Here is a 17770-nt window from a genome sequence, read left to right on the forward strand (position 1 = left end):
CTATTTTCATACTACGTTTGTCATTTCATCTAAAATCACCGCCAATATTTGTGGGGGCCTCTGTCTGCCTATCGGGGAAATTTCTCTAGAGGTGAGCCAGGACTATATTTTCCTCTGCCAGGATTAGTTAGTCCTCCGGCCGGCGCTGGGCGTCTAGGGATAAAAAACGTAGGCAACGCTACCCGGCTACTGTTAGTTGTTGCGGCAGGTTTAGTTCATGGTCAGTTTAGTTTCCATCCTTCCAAGAGCTAGTACTTATGTTTGCTGGGCTATGTTCTCTTGCCATTGAGAACCATAACAGGTCCCGTTGACATCGCTGAATCGGTGTGTGTGACACCGATCCAGCGATGTCTTCACTGGTAACCAGGGTAAACATCGGGTTACTAAGCGCAGGGCTGCGCTTAGTAACCCGATGTTTACCCTGGTTACCAGCGTAAATGTAAAAAAAAAACAAACACTACATACTTACATTCCGGTGTCCGTAACGTCCCCCGGCGTCTGCTTCCTGCTCTGAGTGCCGCCGTACAGTGAGAGCGCAGCACAGCAGTGACGTCACCGCTGCGCTCTGCTCTCACTGTACGGCGGCTCAGTCAGAGCAGGAAGCAGACGGCAAGGGACCTGACGGACACCGAAAGGCGAGTATGTACTGTTTGTTTTTTTACTGTTTGTTTTTTTTGGTAACCAGGGTAAACATCGGGTTACTAAGCGCGGCCCTGCGCTTAGTAACCCGATGTTTACCCTGGTTACCCGGGTGCTGCAGGGGGACTTCGGAATCGTTGAAGACAGTTTCAACGATGCCGAAGTCGTTCCCCTGATCGTTGGTCGCTGTGTGACAGCTCCCCAGCGACCACACAACGACTTACCAACGATCACGGCCAGGTGGTATCGCTGGTCGTGATCGTTGGTAAATCGCTATGTGAGACGGGGCCTTAAGTTGCCCTCCTCCTCTGATTTGGTTCCGCTGTTTTTTCAGAATGTGGTTCGTTTGCATGGTATTCCGGAGAACATTGTGTCTGACAGAGGATCCCAGTTTGTGTCCAGATTTTGGCGGTCCTTTTGTGCTAAGATGGGCATTGATTTGTCTTTTTCTTCGGCCTTCCATCCTCAGACGAATGGCCAAACCGAATGAACTAATCAGACTTTGGAAACCTATCTGAGATGTTTTGTTTCTGCTGATCAGGATGATTGGGTGACTTTTTTGCCATTGGCTGAGTTCGCCCTCAATAATCGGGCTAGTTCTGCTACTTTGGTTTCGCCTTTTTTTTTGTAATTCTGGTTTTCATCCTCGTTTTTCCTCAGGTCAGGTTGAGCCTTCTGACTGTCCTGGGGTGGATTCTGTGGTGGATAGGTTGCAGCAGATTTGGAACCACGTAGTGGACAATTTGACGTTGTCACAGGAGAAGGCTCAGTGCTTTGCTAATCGCCGTCGCTGTGTGGGTCCCCGACTTCGTGTGGGGGATTTGGTATGGTTGTCATCTCGTTATGTTCCTATGAAGGTTTCCTCTCCTAAGTTCAAACCTCGTTTCATCGGTCCTTATAAGATTTCAGAAATCCTCAATCCTGTGTCATTTCGTTTGGACCTCCCAGCATCTTTTACCATTCATAATGTGTCCCATAGGTCATTGTTGCGGAGGTATGTGGTGCCTGTGGTTCCTTCTGTTGATCCTCCTGCTCCGGTATTGGTCGAGGGAGAATTGGAGTATGTGGTTGAGAAGATCTTGGATTCTCGTATTTCGAGACGGAAGCTTCAGTACTTGGTTAAATGGAAGGGCTATGGTCAGGAGGATAATTCCTGGGTTGTTGCCTCTGATGTCCATGCTGCTGATTTGGTTCGTGCCTTTCATTTGGCTCGTCCTGATCGGCCTGGGGGCTCTGGTGAGGGTTCGGTGACCCCTCCTCAAGGGGGGGTACTGTTGTGAATTCCGTTCTCGGGCTCCCTCCTGTGGTCATGAGTGGTACTTTGTGAGTTCTGTTCATGGGCTCCCTCTGGTGGGTTTGAGTGTTACGGCTGGTCTGTAGCTGGACTCCAGCTGCCTCGTTTCCTGCTAGGCTTGCTGCCTATTTAACTCCATCTGGACCTTTACTTGTTGCCTGCTGTCGTTGTATTCAGTACTGGTTCAGATCTCTCTGGGACTTCCCTTGTGACCTGTCTCCTCGTGGAGAAGCTAAGTTCATGCTAGTCTATTTTTGCTCATTGCTATTTGAAAATGTTTCTCAGTATATGATGAGTTCAGTCCAGCTTGCTTATATGCTATTTGATTGCTAGCTGGAAGCTCTGGGGTGCGGAGTTGCGCCCCTCACATCGTGAGTCGGTGTGGGGGTCTTTTTGTATTCTCTGCGTGGATAATTTTTGTAGTATTTTATACTGACCACACAGATTCCTTGCTATCTTCTGACTATTTAGTTATTAGCGGGCCTCATTTGCTAAAACCTGTTTTCATTTCTGTGTTTGTGTTTTCCCCTTAACTCACCGTTATTATTTGTGGGGGCTGCCTACACTTTGGGGAAAATTTCTCTGAGGCAAGTGAGGCTTTGTTTCTCTCTAGGGGTAGCTAGTTTCTCAGGCTGTGAAGAGGCGTCTAGGCCTAGTCAGGTACGCTCCACGGCTGCCTATAGTGTGTGTTGTTAGGATCAGGATTGTGGTCAGTAAAGTTCCCACATCCCCAGTGCTTGTCCTTATTTCTGGTTTACCTATCAGGTCAGTTCATGTGTTATTACCACCAGAACCATAACAGGGGACCACTTTAGAGGAGCCTGATCTTTAGTAATTATCATCGGTGACCACTTTAGATGAGCTTGATCTTTAGTGATTATCATCAGTGACCACTTTAGATGAGCCCGATCTTTAGTAATTGTCACCAGTGACCACTTTAGTTGATCCCGATCTTTAGTAATTACCAAGCCGTGACGTAATTTTGAGAGACCTGAAAATTACGTCACGGCTTCTGATTGGTCGCGTGCCGCCCATGTGACCGCGACGCGACCAATCACAACAAGCCGTGACGTAATTTTAAGGTCCTGAATGCCTAATTCTAGAATTAGGCATTCAGGACCTGAAAATTACATCACGGCTTGTTGTGATTGGTCGCGTCGCGGTCACATGGGCGGCAAGCGACCAATCAGAAGCCGTGACGTCACGGAAGGCAGTAAACGCGTGCATTTTAAGCAAAGAAGGCTGCCGGTTCCCTCGATAAGGTGCAGGCTGCGTCGGAGAGGTGAGTATATCAATATTTTTTATTTTAATTCTTTATTTTACACATTAATATGGATCCCAGGGCTTGAAGGAGAGTTTCCTCTCCTTCAGACCCTGGGAACCATCAGGGATACCGTCCGATACTTGAGTCCCATTGACTTGTATTGGTATCGGGTATCGGTATCGGATTAGATCCGATACTTTGCCGGTATCGGCCGATACTTTCCGATACCGATACTTTCAAGTATCGGACGGTATTGCTCAACACTAGCTGCAACCTATCCACCACAGATTCCACCCCAGGACAGTCAGAAGGCTCAACCTGACCTGAGGAAAAACGAGGATGAAAACCAGAATTAACAAAAAAAGGCGAAACCAAAGTAGCAGAACTAGCCCGATTATTGAGGGCGAACTCAGCCAATGGCAAAAAAGTCACCCAATCATCCTGATCAGCAGAAACAAAACATCTTAGATAAGTTTCCAAGGTCTGATTAGTTCGTTCGGTTTGGCCATTCGTCTGAGGATGGAAGGCCGAAGAAAAAGACAAATCAATGCCCATCTTAGCACAAAAGGACCGCCAAAATCTGGACACAAACTGGGACCCTCTGTCAGACACAATGTTCTCCGGAATACCATGCAAACGAACCACATTCTGAAAAAACAGCGGAACCAAATCAGAGGAGGAGGGCAACTTAGGCAAGGGCACCAAATGGACCATTTTAGAAAAACGATCACAAACCACCCAGATGAGAAACATCCTCTGAGAGATTGGAAGATCCGAAATAAAATCCATGGAAATATGCGTCCAAGGCCTCTTCGGGACAGGCAAAGGCAAAAGCAATCCACTGGCACGAGAACAGCAAGGCTTGGCCCGAGCACAAATCCCACAGGACAGCACAAAAGAACGCACATCCCGCGACAAAGAAGGCCACCAAAAGGACCTGGCCACCAAATCCCTGGTACCAAAAATCCCAGGATGACCCACTAACACCGAAGAATGAACCTCGGAAATAACTCTACTGGTCCATCTATCCGGGACAAACAGTCTCTCCGGTGGACACCGGTCAGGTCTATCGGCCTGAAATTCCTGCAGCACCCGCCGCAAATCAGGGGAGATGGCAGACAAGATCACCCCCTCTCTGAGGATACCAGCCGGTTCAGAAACTCCCGGAGAGTCAGGCACAAAACTCCTAGAAAGGGCATCAGCCTTAACATTCTTTGAGCCCGGAAGGTACGAAACCATGAAATCAAAACGGGAGAAAAACAGCGACCATCGAGCTTGTCTAGTATTTAACCGCTTGGCAGACTCGAAATAAATCAAATTCTTGTCATCCGTCAAGACCACCACGCGATGTTTGGCTCCCTCAAGCCAATGTCGCCACTCCTTGAATGCCCACTTCATTGCCAACAACTCCCGATTACCAACATCATAATTCCGCTCGGCAGGCGAAAACTTTCTAGAAAAGAAAGCACATGGTCTCATCACCGAGCCATCAGAGCTTTTCTGTGACAAGACAGGCCCTGTTCCAATCTCAGAAGCATCAACCTCGACCTGAAAGGGAAGAGAGACATCAGGCTGATGCAAGACAGGAGCCGAAGAAAACCGACGTTTCAGCTCCTGAAAGGCCTCAACGGCCGCAGAAGACCAATTCGTCACATCAGCACCCTTTCTAGTCAAATCCGTCAAAGGCTTAACCACACTAGAAAAATTAGTGATGAAGCGGCGGTAAAAATTAGCAAAGCCCAAGAACTTCTGAAGACTCTTCACCGATGTAGGTTGAGTCCAGTCATAGATGGCCTGGACTTTAACTGGATCCATCTCGATAGTAGAAGGGGAAAAAATAAAGCCCAAAAAGGAAACCTTCTGGACTCCAAAGAGACATTTAGAGCCCTTCACAAACAAGGCATTGGCACGCAAGACCTGAAACACCATCCTGACCTGCTTCACATGAGACTCCCAATCATCAGAAAAGACCAAAATATCATCCAGGTACACAATCATAAATCTATCCAGATACTCTCGGAAGATGTCGTGCATGAAGGACTGAAACACGGAAGGGGCATTAGAAAGCCCAAAAGGCATCACCAAGTACTCAAAATGACCTTCAGGCGTATTAAATGCTGTTTTCCATTCATCGCCCTGCTTTATACGCACAAGATTATAAGCTCCTCGAAGATCTATCTTGGTGAACCAACTAGTCCCCCTAATCCGAGCAAACAGATCGGACAGCAGAGGCAAAGGGTACTGAAATTTGACCGTGATTTTATTTAGAAGGCGATAATCTATACAGGGTCTCAGAGAACCATCCTTCTTGGCCACAAAAAAGAACCCTGCACCCAAAGGTGACAAGGACGGACGAATATGCCCTTTCTCCAAAGACTCCTTTATATAAGTCCGCATAGCGGTATGTTCTGGTACTGATAAATTAAAAAGTCGACCCTTAGGGAACTTACTACCAGGAATCAAATTTATAGCACAATCACAATCCCTATGAGGAGGTAGGGCACTGGATTTGGGCTCATCAAATACATCCTGGTAATCCGACAAAAATTCAGGGACTTCAGAAGGAGTAGAAGAAGCAATTGACACCAAAGGAACATCGCCATGTACCCCTTGACAACCCCAACTTGACACAGACATTGCTTTCCAATCCAGGACTGGATTATGAACCTGCAGCCATGGCAGACCCAACACGACAACATCATGCAAATTATGTAACACCAGAAAGCGAATAACCTCCTGATGTGCAGGAGTCATACACATAGTCACTTGAGTCCAGTACTGAGGCTTATTCTTGGCCAATGGCGTAGCATCAATTCCCTTTAGTGGAATAGGGAATTGCAATGGTTCCAAGATAAAACCACAGCGCCTGGCAAATGACAAATCCATCAAATTCAGGGCAGCGCCTGAATCTACAAAAGCCATAACAGAGTAGGATGACAGAGAGCAAATCAAAGTAACAGACAAAATGAATTTAGGCTGTACAGTACCAATGGTGACAGACTTAGCGAACCTTTTTGTGCGCTTAGAACAATCAGAGATAACATGAGTGGAGTCACCACAGTAAAAGCACAACCCATTCTGACGTCTGTGATTTTGCCGTTCAATTCTGGTCAGAATCCTGTCACATTGCATAGACTCAGGCTTCTGTTCAGAATACACCGCCAGATGGTGAACAGGTTTGCGCTCCCGCAAATGCCGATCAATCTGAATGGCCAAAGACATTGACTCATTCAGACCCGCAGGCGTGGGGAACCCCACCATAACATCCTTAAGGGCTTCAGAAAGACACTTTCTGAAAATCGCCGCCAGGGCACACTCATTCCACTGTAATTCCACATTCTGACAGTAAACCTCTGCTTCATCCTGACCCTGAGAGAGAGCCAGCAAAATCTTTTCTGCCTGGTCTACTAGATTAGGTTCCTCATAAAGCAATCCAAGCGCCAGAAAAAACGCATCCACATTTAGCAATGCAGGATTTCCTGGCGCCAGGGAGAATGCCCAATCTTGAGGGTCACCACGTAGCAAAGAAATAATAATTTTAACTTGCTGAGCAGGGTCACCAGAGGAACGAGGTCTCAGAGAAAGAATCAATTTGCAATTATTTTTGAAATTCAAAAACCTAGATCTATCTCCAGAGAACAGCTCAGGAATTGGTATTTTATGTTCTGACATAGGACTGTGAACTACATAATCCTGAATGCTTTGTATCCTTGTAGCGAGCTGATCCACACAAGAGGACAGACCTTGAATGTCCATATCTGCAGCTGAATCCTGAACCACCCAGAGATTAAGGGGAGGAGAGAGGCCAAACACACTGCAGAAGAAAAAAAAAACCTCAGAGCTTCTCTTATCCCTCTTTTGTGATGCATTAACACTTTTTAAGGCCTGCTGTACTGTTATGGTTCTGGTGGTAAGGACACATGAACTGACCTGATAGGTAAACCAGAAATAAGGACAAGCTCTGGGGATGTGGGAACTTTACTGACCGCAATCCTGATCCTAACAACACACACTATAGGCAGCCGTGGAGCGTACCTGACTAGGCCTAGATGCCTCTTCACAGCCTGAGAAACTAGCTATCCCTAGAGAGAAACAAAGCCTCACTTGCCTCAGAGAAATTTTCCACAAAGTGTAGGCAGCCCCCACAAATAATAACGGTGAGTTAAGGGGAAAACACAAACATAGAAATGAAAACAGGTTTTAGCAAATGAGGCCCGCTAATAACTAAATAGTCAGAAGATAGCAAGGAATCTGTGCGGTCAGTATAAAATACTACAAAAATTATCCACGCAGAGAATACAAAAAGACTCCCACACTGACTCACGATGTGAGGGGCGCAACTCCGCACCCCAGAGCTTCCAGCTAGCAATCAAATAGCATATAAGCAAGCTGGACTGAACTCATCATATACTGAGAAACATTTTCAAATAGCAATGAGCAAAAATAGACTAGCATGAACTTAGCTTCTCCACGAGGAGACAGGTCACAAGGGAAGTCCCAGAGAGATCTGAACCAGTACTGAATACAATGACAGCAGGCAACAAGTAAAGGTCCAGATGGAGTTAAATAGGCAGCAAGCCTAGCAGGAAACGAGGCAGCTGGAGTCCAGCTACAGACCAGCCGTAACACTCAAACCCACCAGAGGGAGCCCATGAACAGAACTCACAAAGTACCACTCATGACCACAGGAGGGAGCCCTAGAACGGAATTCACAACAGTCCCCGATGATAATTACTAAAGATTGGGCTCATTTAAAGTGGTCACCGATGATAATTACTAAAGATCGGGTTCCTCTAAAGTGGTCACCGATGATAATTTCTAAAGATCAGGCTCCTCTAAAGTGGTCACCGAGGATAATTTCTAAAGATCGGGATCATCCAAAGTGGTCACCGATGATAATTACTAAAGATCCTGGTCATCTAAAGTGATCACCGATGATAATTACTAAAGATCAGGCTCATCTAAAATGGTCACCGATGATAATTACTAAAGATCAGGCTCCTCTTAAGGTGTCACCGATGATAATTACTAAAGATCGGGCTCATCTAAGGTGGTCACCGATGATAATTACTAAATATCGGGCTCCTGTAAAGTGATCATCGATGGTAATTACTAAAGATCAGGCTCATCTAAAATGGTCACCGATGATAATTACTAAAGATCGGGCTCCTGTAAAATGATCATCGATGGTAATTACTAAAGATCAGGCTCATCTAAAATGGTCACCGATGATAATTACTAAAGATCGGGCTCATCTAAGGTGGTCACCGATGATAATTACTAAATATCGGGCTCCTGTAAAGTGATCATCGATGGTAATTACTAAAGATCAGGCTCATCTAAAATGGTCACCGATGATAATTACTAAAGATCGGGCTCCTGTAAAATGATCATCGATGGTTATTACTAAAGATCAGGCTCATGTAAAATGGTCACCGATGATAATTACTAAAGATCGGGCTCATCTAAAGTGATCACCGATGATAATTACTGAAGATCAGGCTAATCTAAAGTAGTCACTGTGTGATGATAATTACTAAAGATCGGGCTCATCTAAAGTGATCACCGATGATAATTACTAAATATCGGGGCTCCTCTAAAATGGTCACCGATGATAATTTCTAAATATCGGGGCTCCTCTAAAGTGGCCACCGATGATAATTACTAAAGATCGGACTCATCTAAGGTGGTCACCGATGATAATTACTAAATATTGGGCTCCTGTAAAGTGATCACCGATGATAATTACTAAAGATTGGGCTCCTGTAAAGTGATCATCGATGGTAATTACTAAAAATCAGGCTCATCTAAAGTGGTCACTGATGATAATTACTGAAGATCAGGCTCCTGTACAGTGGTCACCGATGATAATTACTAAAGATCGGGCTCATCTAAAGTGGTCACTGATGATAATTACTAAAGATCGTGCTCCTGTAAAGTGGTCACCGATGATAATTACTAAAGATTGGGATCCTCTGAAGTGGTCACCGATGATAATTACTAAAGATCGGGCTCATCTGAAGTGGTCACCGATGATAATTACTAAAGATCGGGCTCCTGTACAGTGATCACTGGTGATGATAATTACTAAAGATTGTGCTCATCTAAAGTGGTCACCGATGATAATTACTAAAGATCGTGCTCCTGTAAAGTGGTCACCGATGATAATTACTAAAGATCAGGCTCCTCTAAAGTGGTCACCGATGATAATTACTAAAGATCGGGCTCCTATAAAGTGATCAACGATGGTAATTAATAAAGATCAGGCTCCTGTACAGTGGTCACCGATGATAATTACTAAAGATCGGGGTCATCTAAAGTGGTCACCGATGATAATTACTAAAGATCGTGCTCTATAAAGTGATCACCGATGATAATTACTAAAGATCAGGCTCCTGTAAAGTGGTCACCGATGGTAATTACTAAATATCAGGCTCATCTAAAGTGGTCACCGATGATAATTACTAAAGATCAGGCTCCTGTAAAGTGGTCACCGATGGTAATTACTAAATATCAGGCTCATCTAAAGTGGTCACCGATGATAATTACTAAAGATCGTGCTCCTGTAAAGTGGTCACCGATGATAATTACTAAAGATCAGGCTCCTCTAAAGTGATCACCGATGATAATTACTAAAGATCGGGCTCCTATAAAGTGGTCACCGATGATAATTACTAAAGATCGGGCTCCTGTACAGTGGTCACCGATGATAATTACTAAAGATCAGGCTCCTGTAAAGTGATCACCGATGATAATTACTAAAGATCGTGCTCCTGTAAAGTGGTCACCGATGATAATTACTAAAGATCAGGCTCCTCTAAAGTGATCACCGATGATAATTACTAAAGATCGGGCTCCTATAAAGTGGTCACCGATGATAATTACTAAAGATCGGGCTCCTGTACAGTGGTCACCAATGATAAATACAAAACACGGGAAAATCTAATTGCAAAACAAGTGCGATTGAAGCATGATAGCCCGAGAACACGTCCGTGCAACATCTCAGATCCTGAGTCGGCTTAGTTTTACGCTACATAAATACAGATGTTGTGGGACTATGGGGGTCTTGATTTTATCACTCCCTGAGGGGAAACCCTCCACTTTACAAGCCTGTAATGGTTGACTTCACTTTTCACACACTTCCTGCTGAGCAGATTCCTGCACATATCTATTTCCCAGGACTGTGATGTCTGAGGAAGTCGGTCACACAGCGGGATCTGCTCCAGCTATTTATACACATGATTCTGGACACGTTTTTCACATTTATTATCTTCTTCAAATGCAAATGAATCTAGAATGTTCTGCGAGAAATGAGACATGGAGGAAGGCAGGCGATGCAACACTGTGCAGAGGAAAAAACCGCAACGTCTCTGCTCTGGGCTACAGATTGTGAACTTAACAAGAGGAAGGAAACAAACAACAGCGCCAAGTGTCAAACTGAACAGGCGGCATAATGTTATATGTGTGGAGGCAGAACTAGAGTGGGCAGTATTATAGTAGTTATATTCTTGTACATGAGGGGCAGTATTATAGTAGTTATATTCTTGTACATAGGAGCAGTATTATAGTAGTTATATTCTTGTACATAGGGGCAGTATTATAGTAGTTATATTCTTGTACATAGGAGCAGTATTATAGTAGTTATATTCTTGTACATAGGGGCAGTATTATAGTAGTTATATTCTTGTACATAGGAGCAGTATTATAGCAGTTATATTCTTGTACATAGGAGCAGTATTATAGTAGTTATATTCTTGTATATAGGAGCAGTATTATAGTAGTTATATTCTTGTACACAGGGGCAGTATTATAGTAGTTATATTCTTGTACATAGGAGCAGTATTATAGTAGTTATATTCTTGTACATAAGGGCAGTATTATAGCAGTTATATTCTTGTACATAGGAGCAGTATTATAGTAGTTATGTTCCTGTATATAGGAGCCGTATTATAGCGGTTATATTATTGTACATAGGAGCAGTATTATAGTAGTTATATTCTTGTACATAGGGGCAGTATTATACTAGTTATATTCTTGTACATAGGAGCAGTATTATAGTAGTTATATTCTTGTGCATAGGGGCAGTATTATAGTAGTTATATTCTTGTACATAGGGGGCAGTATTATAGCAGTTATATTCTTGTACATAGGAGCAGTATTATAGTAGTTATATTCTTGTACATAGGAGCAGTATTATAGTAGTTATATTCTTGTACATAGGAGCAGTATTATAGTAGTTATATTCTTGTATATAGGAGCAGTATTATTGTAGTTATATTCTTGTACATAGGGGCGGTATTATAGTAGTCATATTCCTGTACATAGGGGCATTATTATAGTAGTTATATTCTTGTACAAAGGAGCAGTATTATAGTAGTTATATTCTTGTACATATGGGCAGTATTATTGTAGTTATATTCTTGTACATAGGAGCAGTATTATCGTAGTTATATTCTTGTACATAGGGGGCAGCATTTTAGTAGTTATATTCTTGTACATAGGGGTAGTATTATAGCAGTTATATTCTTGTACATAGGGGCAGTATTATAGCAGTTATATTCTTGTACATAGGGACAGTATTATAGTAGTTATATTCTTGTATATAGGAGCAGTATTATAGTAGTTATATTCTTGTACATAGGGACAGTATTATAGTAGGTATATTCTTGTACATAGGGGGCACTATTATAGTAGTTATATTCTTATACTTAGGGGCAGTATTATAGTAGTTATATCCATGTACATAGGGGCAGTATTATAGTAGTTATATTCCTGTACATAGGGGCAGTATTATAGTAGTTATATTCTTGTACATAGGAGCAGTATTATAGTAGTTATATTCTTGTACATAGGAGCAGTATTATAGTAGTTATATTCTTGTACATAGGAGCAGTATTATAGTAGTTATATTCTTGCACATAGGGGGCAGTATTATAGTAGTTATATTCTTGTACGTAGGGGCAGTATTATAGTAGTTATATTCTTGTACATAGGAGCAGTATTATAGTAGTTATATTCTTGTACATAGGAGCAGTATTATAGTAGTTATATTCTTGTACATAGGAGCAGTATTATAGTAGTTATATTCTTGTACATAGGAGCAGTATAATAGTAGTTATATTCTTGTACGTAGGGGCAGTATTATAGTAGTTATATTCTTGTACATAGGGGCAGTATTATAGTATTTATATTCTTGTAGATAGGGGCAGTATTATAGTAGTTATATTCTTGTACATAGGGGCAGTATTATAGTAGTTATATTCTTGTACATAGGGGCAGTATTATAGTATTTATATTCTTGTAGATAGGGGCAGTATTATAGTAGTTATATTCTTGTACATAGGAGCAGTATTATAGTAGTTATATTCTTGTACATAGGGGCAGTATTATTGTAGTTATATTCTTGTACATAGGGGCAGTATTATAGTAGTTATATTCTTGTACATAGGAGCAGTATTATAGTAGTTATATTCTTGTACATAGGGGTAGTATTATAGCAGTTATATTCTTGTACATAGGGGCAGTATTATAGTAGTTATATTCTTGTACATAGGGACAGTATTATAGTAGTTATATTCTTGGATATAGGAGCAGTATTATAGTAGTTATACTCTTGTACATAGGGACAGTATTATAGTAGGTATATTCTTGTACATAGGGGGCACTATTATAGTAGTTATATTCTTATACATAGGGGCAGTATTATAGTAGTTATATCCTTGTACATAGGGGCAGTATTATAGTAGTTATATTCCTGTACATAGGGGCAGTATTATAGTAGTTATATTCTTGTACATAGGAGGCAGTATTATAGTAGTTATATTCTTGTACATAGGAGCAGTATTATAGTAGTTATACTCTTGTACATAGGAGCAGTATTATAGTAGTTATATTCTTGCACATAGGGGCAGTATTATAGTAGTTATATTCTTGTACATAGGGGCAGTATTATAGTAGTTATATTCTTGTACATAGGGGCAGTATTATAGTAGTTATATTCTTGTACATAGGAGCAGTATTATAGTAGTTATATTCTTGTACATAGGGGCAGTATTATTGTAGTTATATTCTTGTACATAGGCGCAGTATTATAGTAGTTATATTCTTGTACATTGTGGGCAGTATTTTAGTAGTTATATTCTTGTACATAGGGGTAGTATTATAGCAGTTATATTCTTGTACATAGGAGCAGTATTATAGTAGTTATATTCTTGTACATAGGAGCAGTATTATAGTTGTTATATTCTTGTACATAGGGGCAGTATTATAGTAGTTATATTCTTGTACATAGGGGCAGTATTATTGTAGTTATATTCTTGTACATAGGGGCAGTATTATAGTAGTTATATTCTTGTACATAGGAGCAGTATTATAGTAGTTATATTCTTGTACATAGGAGCAGTATTATAGTAGTTATATTCTTGTACATTGGGGCAGTATTATTGTAGTTATATTCTTGTACATAGGGGCAGTATTATAGTAGTTATATTCTTGTACATAGGAGCAGTATTATAGTAGTTATATTCTTGTACATAGGAGCAGTATTATAGTAGTTATATTCTTGTACATAGGAGCAGTATTATAGTTGTTATATTCTTGTACATAGGGGCAGTATTTTAGTAGTTATATTCTTGTACATAGTGGCAGTATTATAGTAGTTATATTCTTGTACATAGTGGCAGTATTATAGTAGTTATATTCTTGTACATAGGGGCAGTATTATAGTAGTTATATTCTTGTACATAGGGGCAGTATTATAGTAGTTATATTCTTGTACATAGGGGCAGTATTATAGTAGTTATATTCTTGTATATAGGGGCAGTATTTTAGTAGTTATATACTTGTACATAGGGGCAGTATTTTAGTAGTTATATTCTTGTACATAGTGGCAGTATTATAGTAGTTATATTCTTGTACATCGGAGCAGTATTATAGTAGTTATATTCTTGTACATAGGGGCAGTATTATAGTAGTTATATTCTTGTATATAGGGGCAGTATTTTAGTAGTTATATTCTTGTACATAGTGGCAGTATTATAGTAGTTATATTCTTGTACATAGTGGCAGTATTATAGTAGTTATATTCTTGTACATAGGCGCAGTATTACAGTAGTTATATTCTTGTACATAGGGGCAGTATTTTAGTAGTTATATTCTTGTACATAGTGGCAGTATTATAGTAGTTATATTCTTGTACATAGGGAGCAGTATTATAGTGGTTATATTCTTGTACATAGGGGCAGTATTATAGTAGTTATATTCTTGTACATAGGGGGCAGTATTATAGTCAGTAGCGTAGCTACTGGGGGGGCAGAGGGGGCCTTCGCCCCGGGCCCTGTCACATGAAGGGGCTCACTGGGAGCCGACACTCCCACTTCCGTGATGAGGCACAATACAGCACAGGAGGAGAGCAGCGCAATGCCTTCTCTCCTGCCTGTGTGGTAGCACAGTGGCCAGTTCCAAATCTCCCTTCTGCACTGTATTGTGCTGACTGACCTCAAGACTCCAGGTTTCTTCCCTCTGAGTGCATGCTGGGATTGGCTCAGGGCAGGCACACTGGGTCCTCGTGCCCACCTGCATTTCACTCACTCAGATACTTCCTGGCCCTGATGCAAACTTCATTGATAAGTGGGGATAAGATGCATTAAATTGACAGGCATGTCATGGTCACTGGGGGGTGAATGTGAGAGGATGGGGGTATTGTGGGGGCTTAGGTGGGGGAGTGAATGTGAGCAGATAAGGGTATTGTGAGGGCTGAGGTGGGTGAGGGGTGACGGCACTGGGGGGCTGAATATTATACGGTTTTGTTAGGAGATTATATGCACTGTCATGCCTGGAAGCGAGAAGGATCCCTTCAACACGTAACACTTGCATGCAACACCTTTTATGACTCCAGGCCAGATGGGGGAGCTCTAGACCCGGTTTGAGGGTAGCTTCCCTATATATATTCTGGCTGGAAGAGGAGTTAGAGGAGATTGTAGGAGACAGTGAGGGGGAAAAGGAGCACAGAAGGAGAGAGAAACTGGAGTGGAGCTGCGATTGGGCTCACTCCAGGTTTGAGCACAAGAAACCGGTCACCAGAAGTTTGAGGTTGTGCGGGAATTGTATGCCCGACAGCAGAAACCGGCGGGCAGGAGATCTCAAGTCTCCTGGCCACAATTACACCTGAAGGCACAGCAGCAGAACCCGAAGTCAACACGAGAGAGAGACACCTATAAAAAAGCTCAAGCTGCATGCCATGCGGGTAGTGTCCACCCAAAGGGACAGATTGAGAGAGGACCTTGTGTGAAGATTCAGGCAGCAAGGGACTGAGAATACAGCGCAGTAAGGAAGGCTTCCAACCCCACCTGGCTAGGGGGATTCTGAATCGCTTCCAGGCTGCCCGGATTCCAAAGATCACCTGTAACCTGTCTACCTGTGGGGAGCTATACCACCTCTGCTGCAATACCATCATCCCCAGTGGACCCCTTTAAGCAGCATCGGCCATCCCTGGCCGAGTACCACAGGTGGCGTCAAGAACATTGCTACATTAGACTTTATTTCCATTTCCATCCATCCCCTTTTACTGGACGCCCAGGGCCACGGACCGGGTCACTGCCCTTTAAGAACCGACCCGGTTCCGAGTACCCCATGGTCCTAGCGGATGCTCCAACTCCAAGACCAGGGTCCTGGCATGGATTAATGAGGTCCTGTACTGTTCCCATTAGTTTTGTCAGCCCATGTAATAGGGAAGTATATATTCAGGAAGCTCCAATTGTACTTCTTATAAGACTTATATAATGTTTTTCTTCCGTTCTTGCACCCTTTTAAGAAGTAAGGAAGCGTCTTGTATGCCAGCCGTCCTGGTCACACAACGTTCACCTCCAATTCTGGATATAGGGCAGAAACTCACCTTTGAATATGTATTTTGCCTGTGAACAGCGATTATACAACCATTCCAGAAAACATCTTTCCTTCAGAGATAAGTTATGGTGGCTCTCGATGAAATCCCACAAAAGTATGTCTTTGTAAAATAAAGCTTCTTCAATCAACCTCATCATTTGCCTCTTCCTTCCAGAGGTTGCCATCAGAAACAGTGGCTTAAAAGTGTAGCCATCAATCCTTCTCTCTTTTGCCCACGTCTTCCGGAGGGAATCTCGGCGATCTCTGGCCACTGGATGGGACTTCACTGCCATCAGAATTAGGGGGTGCTCTGTGTGGCAATATCCCAATAGCCCTATGACGGCTCGACATCGATAGTTCTGGAGACCTGGGTAAGTCTTATTGTATTCGGAGAGGTCTAAGAAGAAGCTAAAGTTTGTGTCATAGAGAGTAGCAGAACGACGGAGAGATGGAGGAGAGCTGAGGTTTGCTGGGAATGGATCCTGTAAGTCTGGAATATCCTCTATTGGCTGCTCTTCCACTATAATCCAGGCAAGAAGACAGAGGGTGCAACAAAGGGCAAGCGAGAGGCCTGCAATGACGGAACGTCGTCGTCGTACCATGACCTGCAAAGACAAAGGCTCTTAGTGATGATCTATCCTACATCCGGCCGTCTATATACAGTATTCACACATAGAGGAAAGGTGGTGCCACGTAATTTACAAGAATCAATCACAAACTAGGGTGCACAATGCCTGTGACAATGATGACATCACACACTCAAGCTATTGTGCTTTCTTCAGTCGTGACATCACAGGTCATCAAATACTAACATATACAGTGTAATAAAAGGGTATCTCCGGTCACTGATCTCATCATCGCTGATCTATAATAGAAAATGGACAGAGTTTAGGAATATAAGCAGTGGGAAATACAGAAGCTATAATATATGACATTGCTGTGTTTGGCATATGTGAGGAGCTGACAATTTAGATCTAAAGGCAGGACAGGGGATGTACAGGCAGGATAGGGAAACAACAGACTAGGCAGAATAGGGATGGAAGGAACGTACAGGCAGGACAGTTATAGGCAGGATAGGGATGGAAGGAATGTACAGGCAGGACAGTTATAGGCAGGATAGGGATGGAAGGAACGTACAGGCAGGACGGTTATAGGCAGGATAGGGATGGAAGGAACGTACAGGCAGGACAGTTATAGGCAGGATAGGGATGGATGGAATGTACAGGCAGGAGGGTTATAGGCAGGATAGGGATGGATGGAACGTACAGGCAGGACGGTTATAGGCAGGATAGGGATGGAAGGAACGTACAGGCAGGACGGTTATAGGCAGGATAGGGATGGATGGAACATACAGGCAGGACGGTTATAGGCAGGGTAGGGATGGAAGGAACGTACAGGCAGGACGGTTATAGGCAGGATAGGGATGGATGGAATGTACAGGCAGTACGGTTATAGGCAGGATAGGGATGGAAGGAACGTACAGGCAGGACGGTTATAGGCAGGATAGGGATGGAAGGAATGTACAGGCAGGACGGTTATAGGCAGGATAGGGATGGAAGGAACGTACAGGCAGGACGGTTATAGGCAGGATAGGGATGGATGGAATGTACAGGCAGTACGGTTATAGGCAGGATAGGGATGGAAGGAACGTACAGGCAGGACGGTTATAGGCAGGATAGGGATGGAAGGAA

The 17770-nt window shown here is 42.9% G+C and overlaps 1 protein-coding gene across 1 annotated transcript in view; it reads right to left on the reverse strand.

The window, feature by feature from the left end:
• LOC143773235 (beta-1,3-galactosyltransferase 5-like) overlaps positions 1-17770 on the reverse strand; it is an 80385-nt gene that overhangs the window by 54810 nt on the left and 7805 nt on the right. The window contains exon 2 of the mRNA XM_077260727.1: positions 16090-16684. Coding sequence (XP_077116842.1) covers positions 16090-16684 — 595 coding nt within the window. The remainder of the gene's footprint in view (positions 1-16089; positions 16685-17770) is intronic.

The sequence above is a fragment of the Ranitomeya variabilis genome, chromosome 5, assembly GCF_051348905.1.
Source record: "Ranitomeya variabilis isolate aRanVar5 chromosome 5, aRanVar5.hap1, whole genome shotgun sequence".
Taxonomy (NCBI): Eukaryota; Metazoa; Chordata; class Amphibia; order Anura; family Dendrobatidae; genus Ranitomeya; species Ranitomeya variabilis.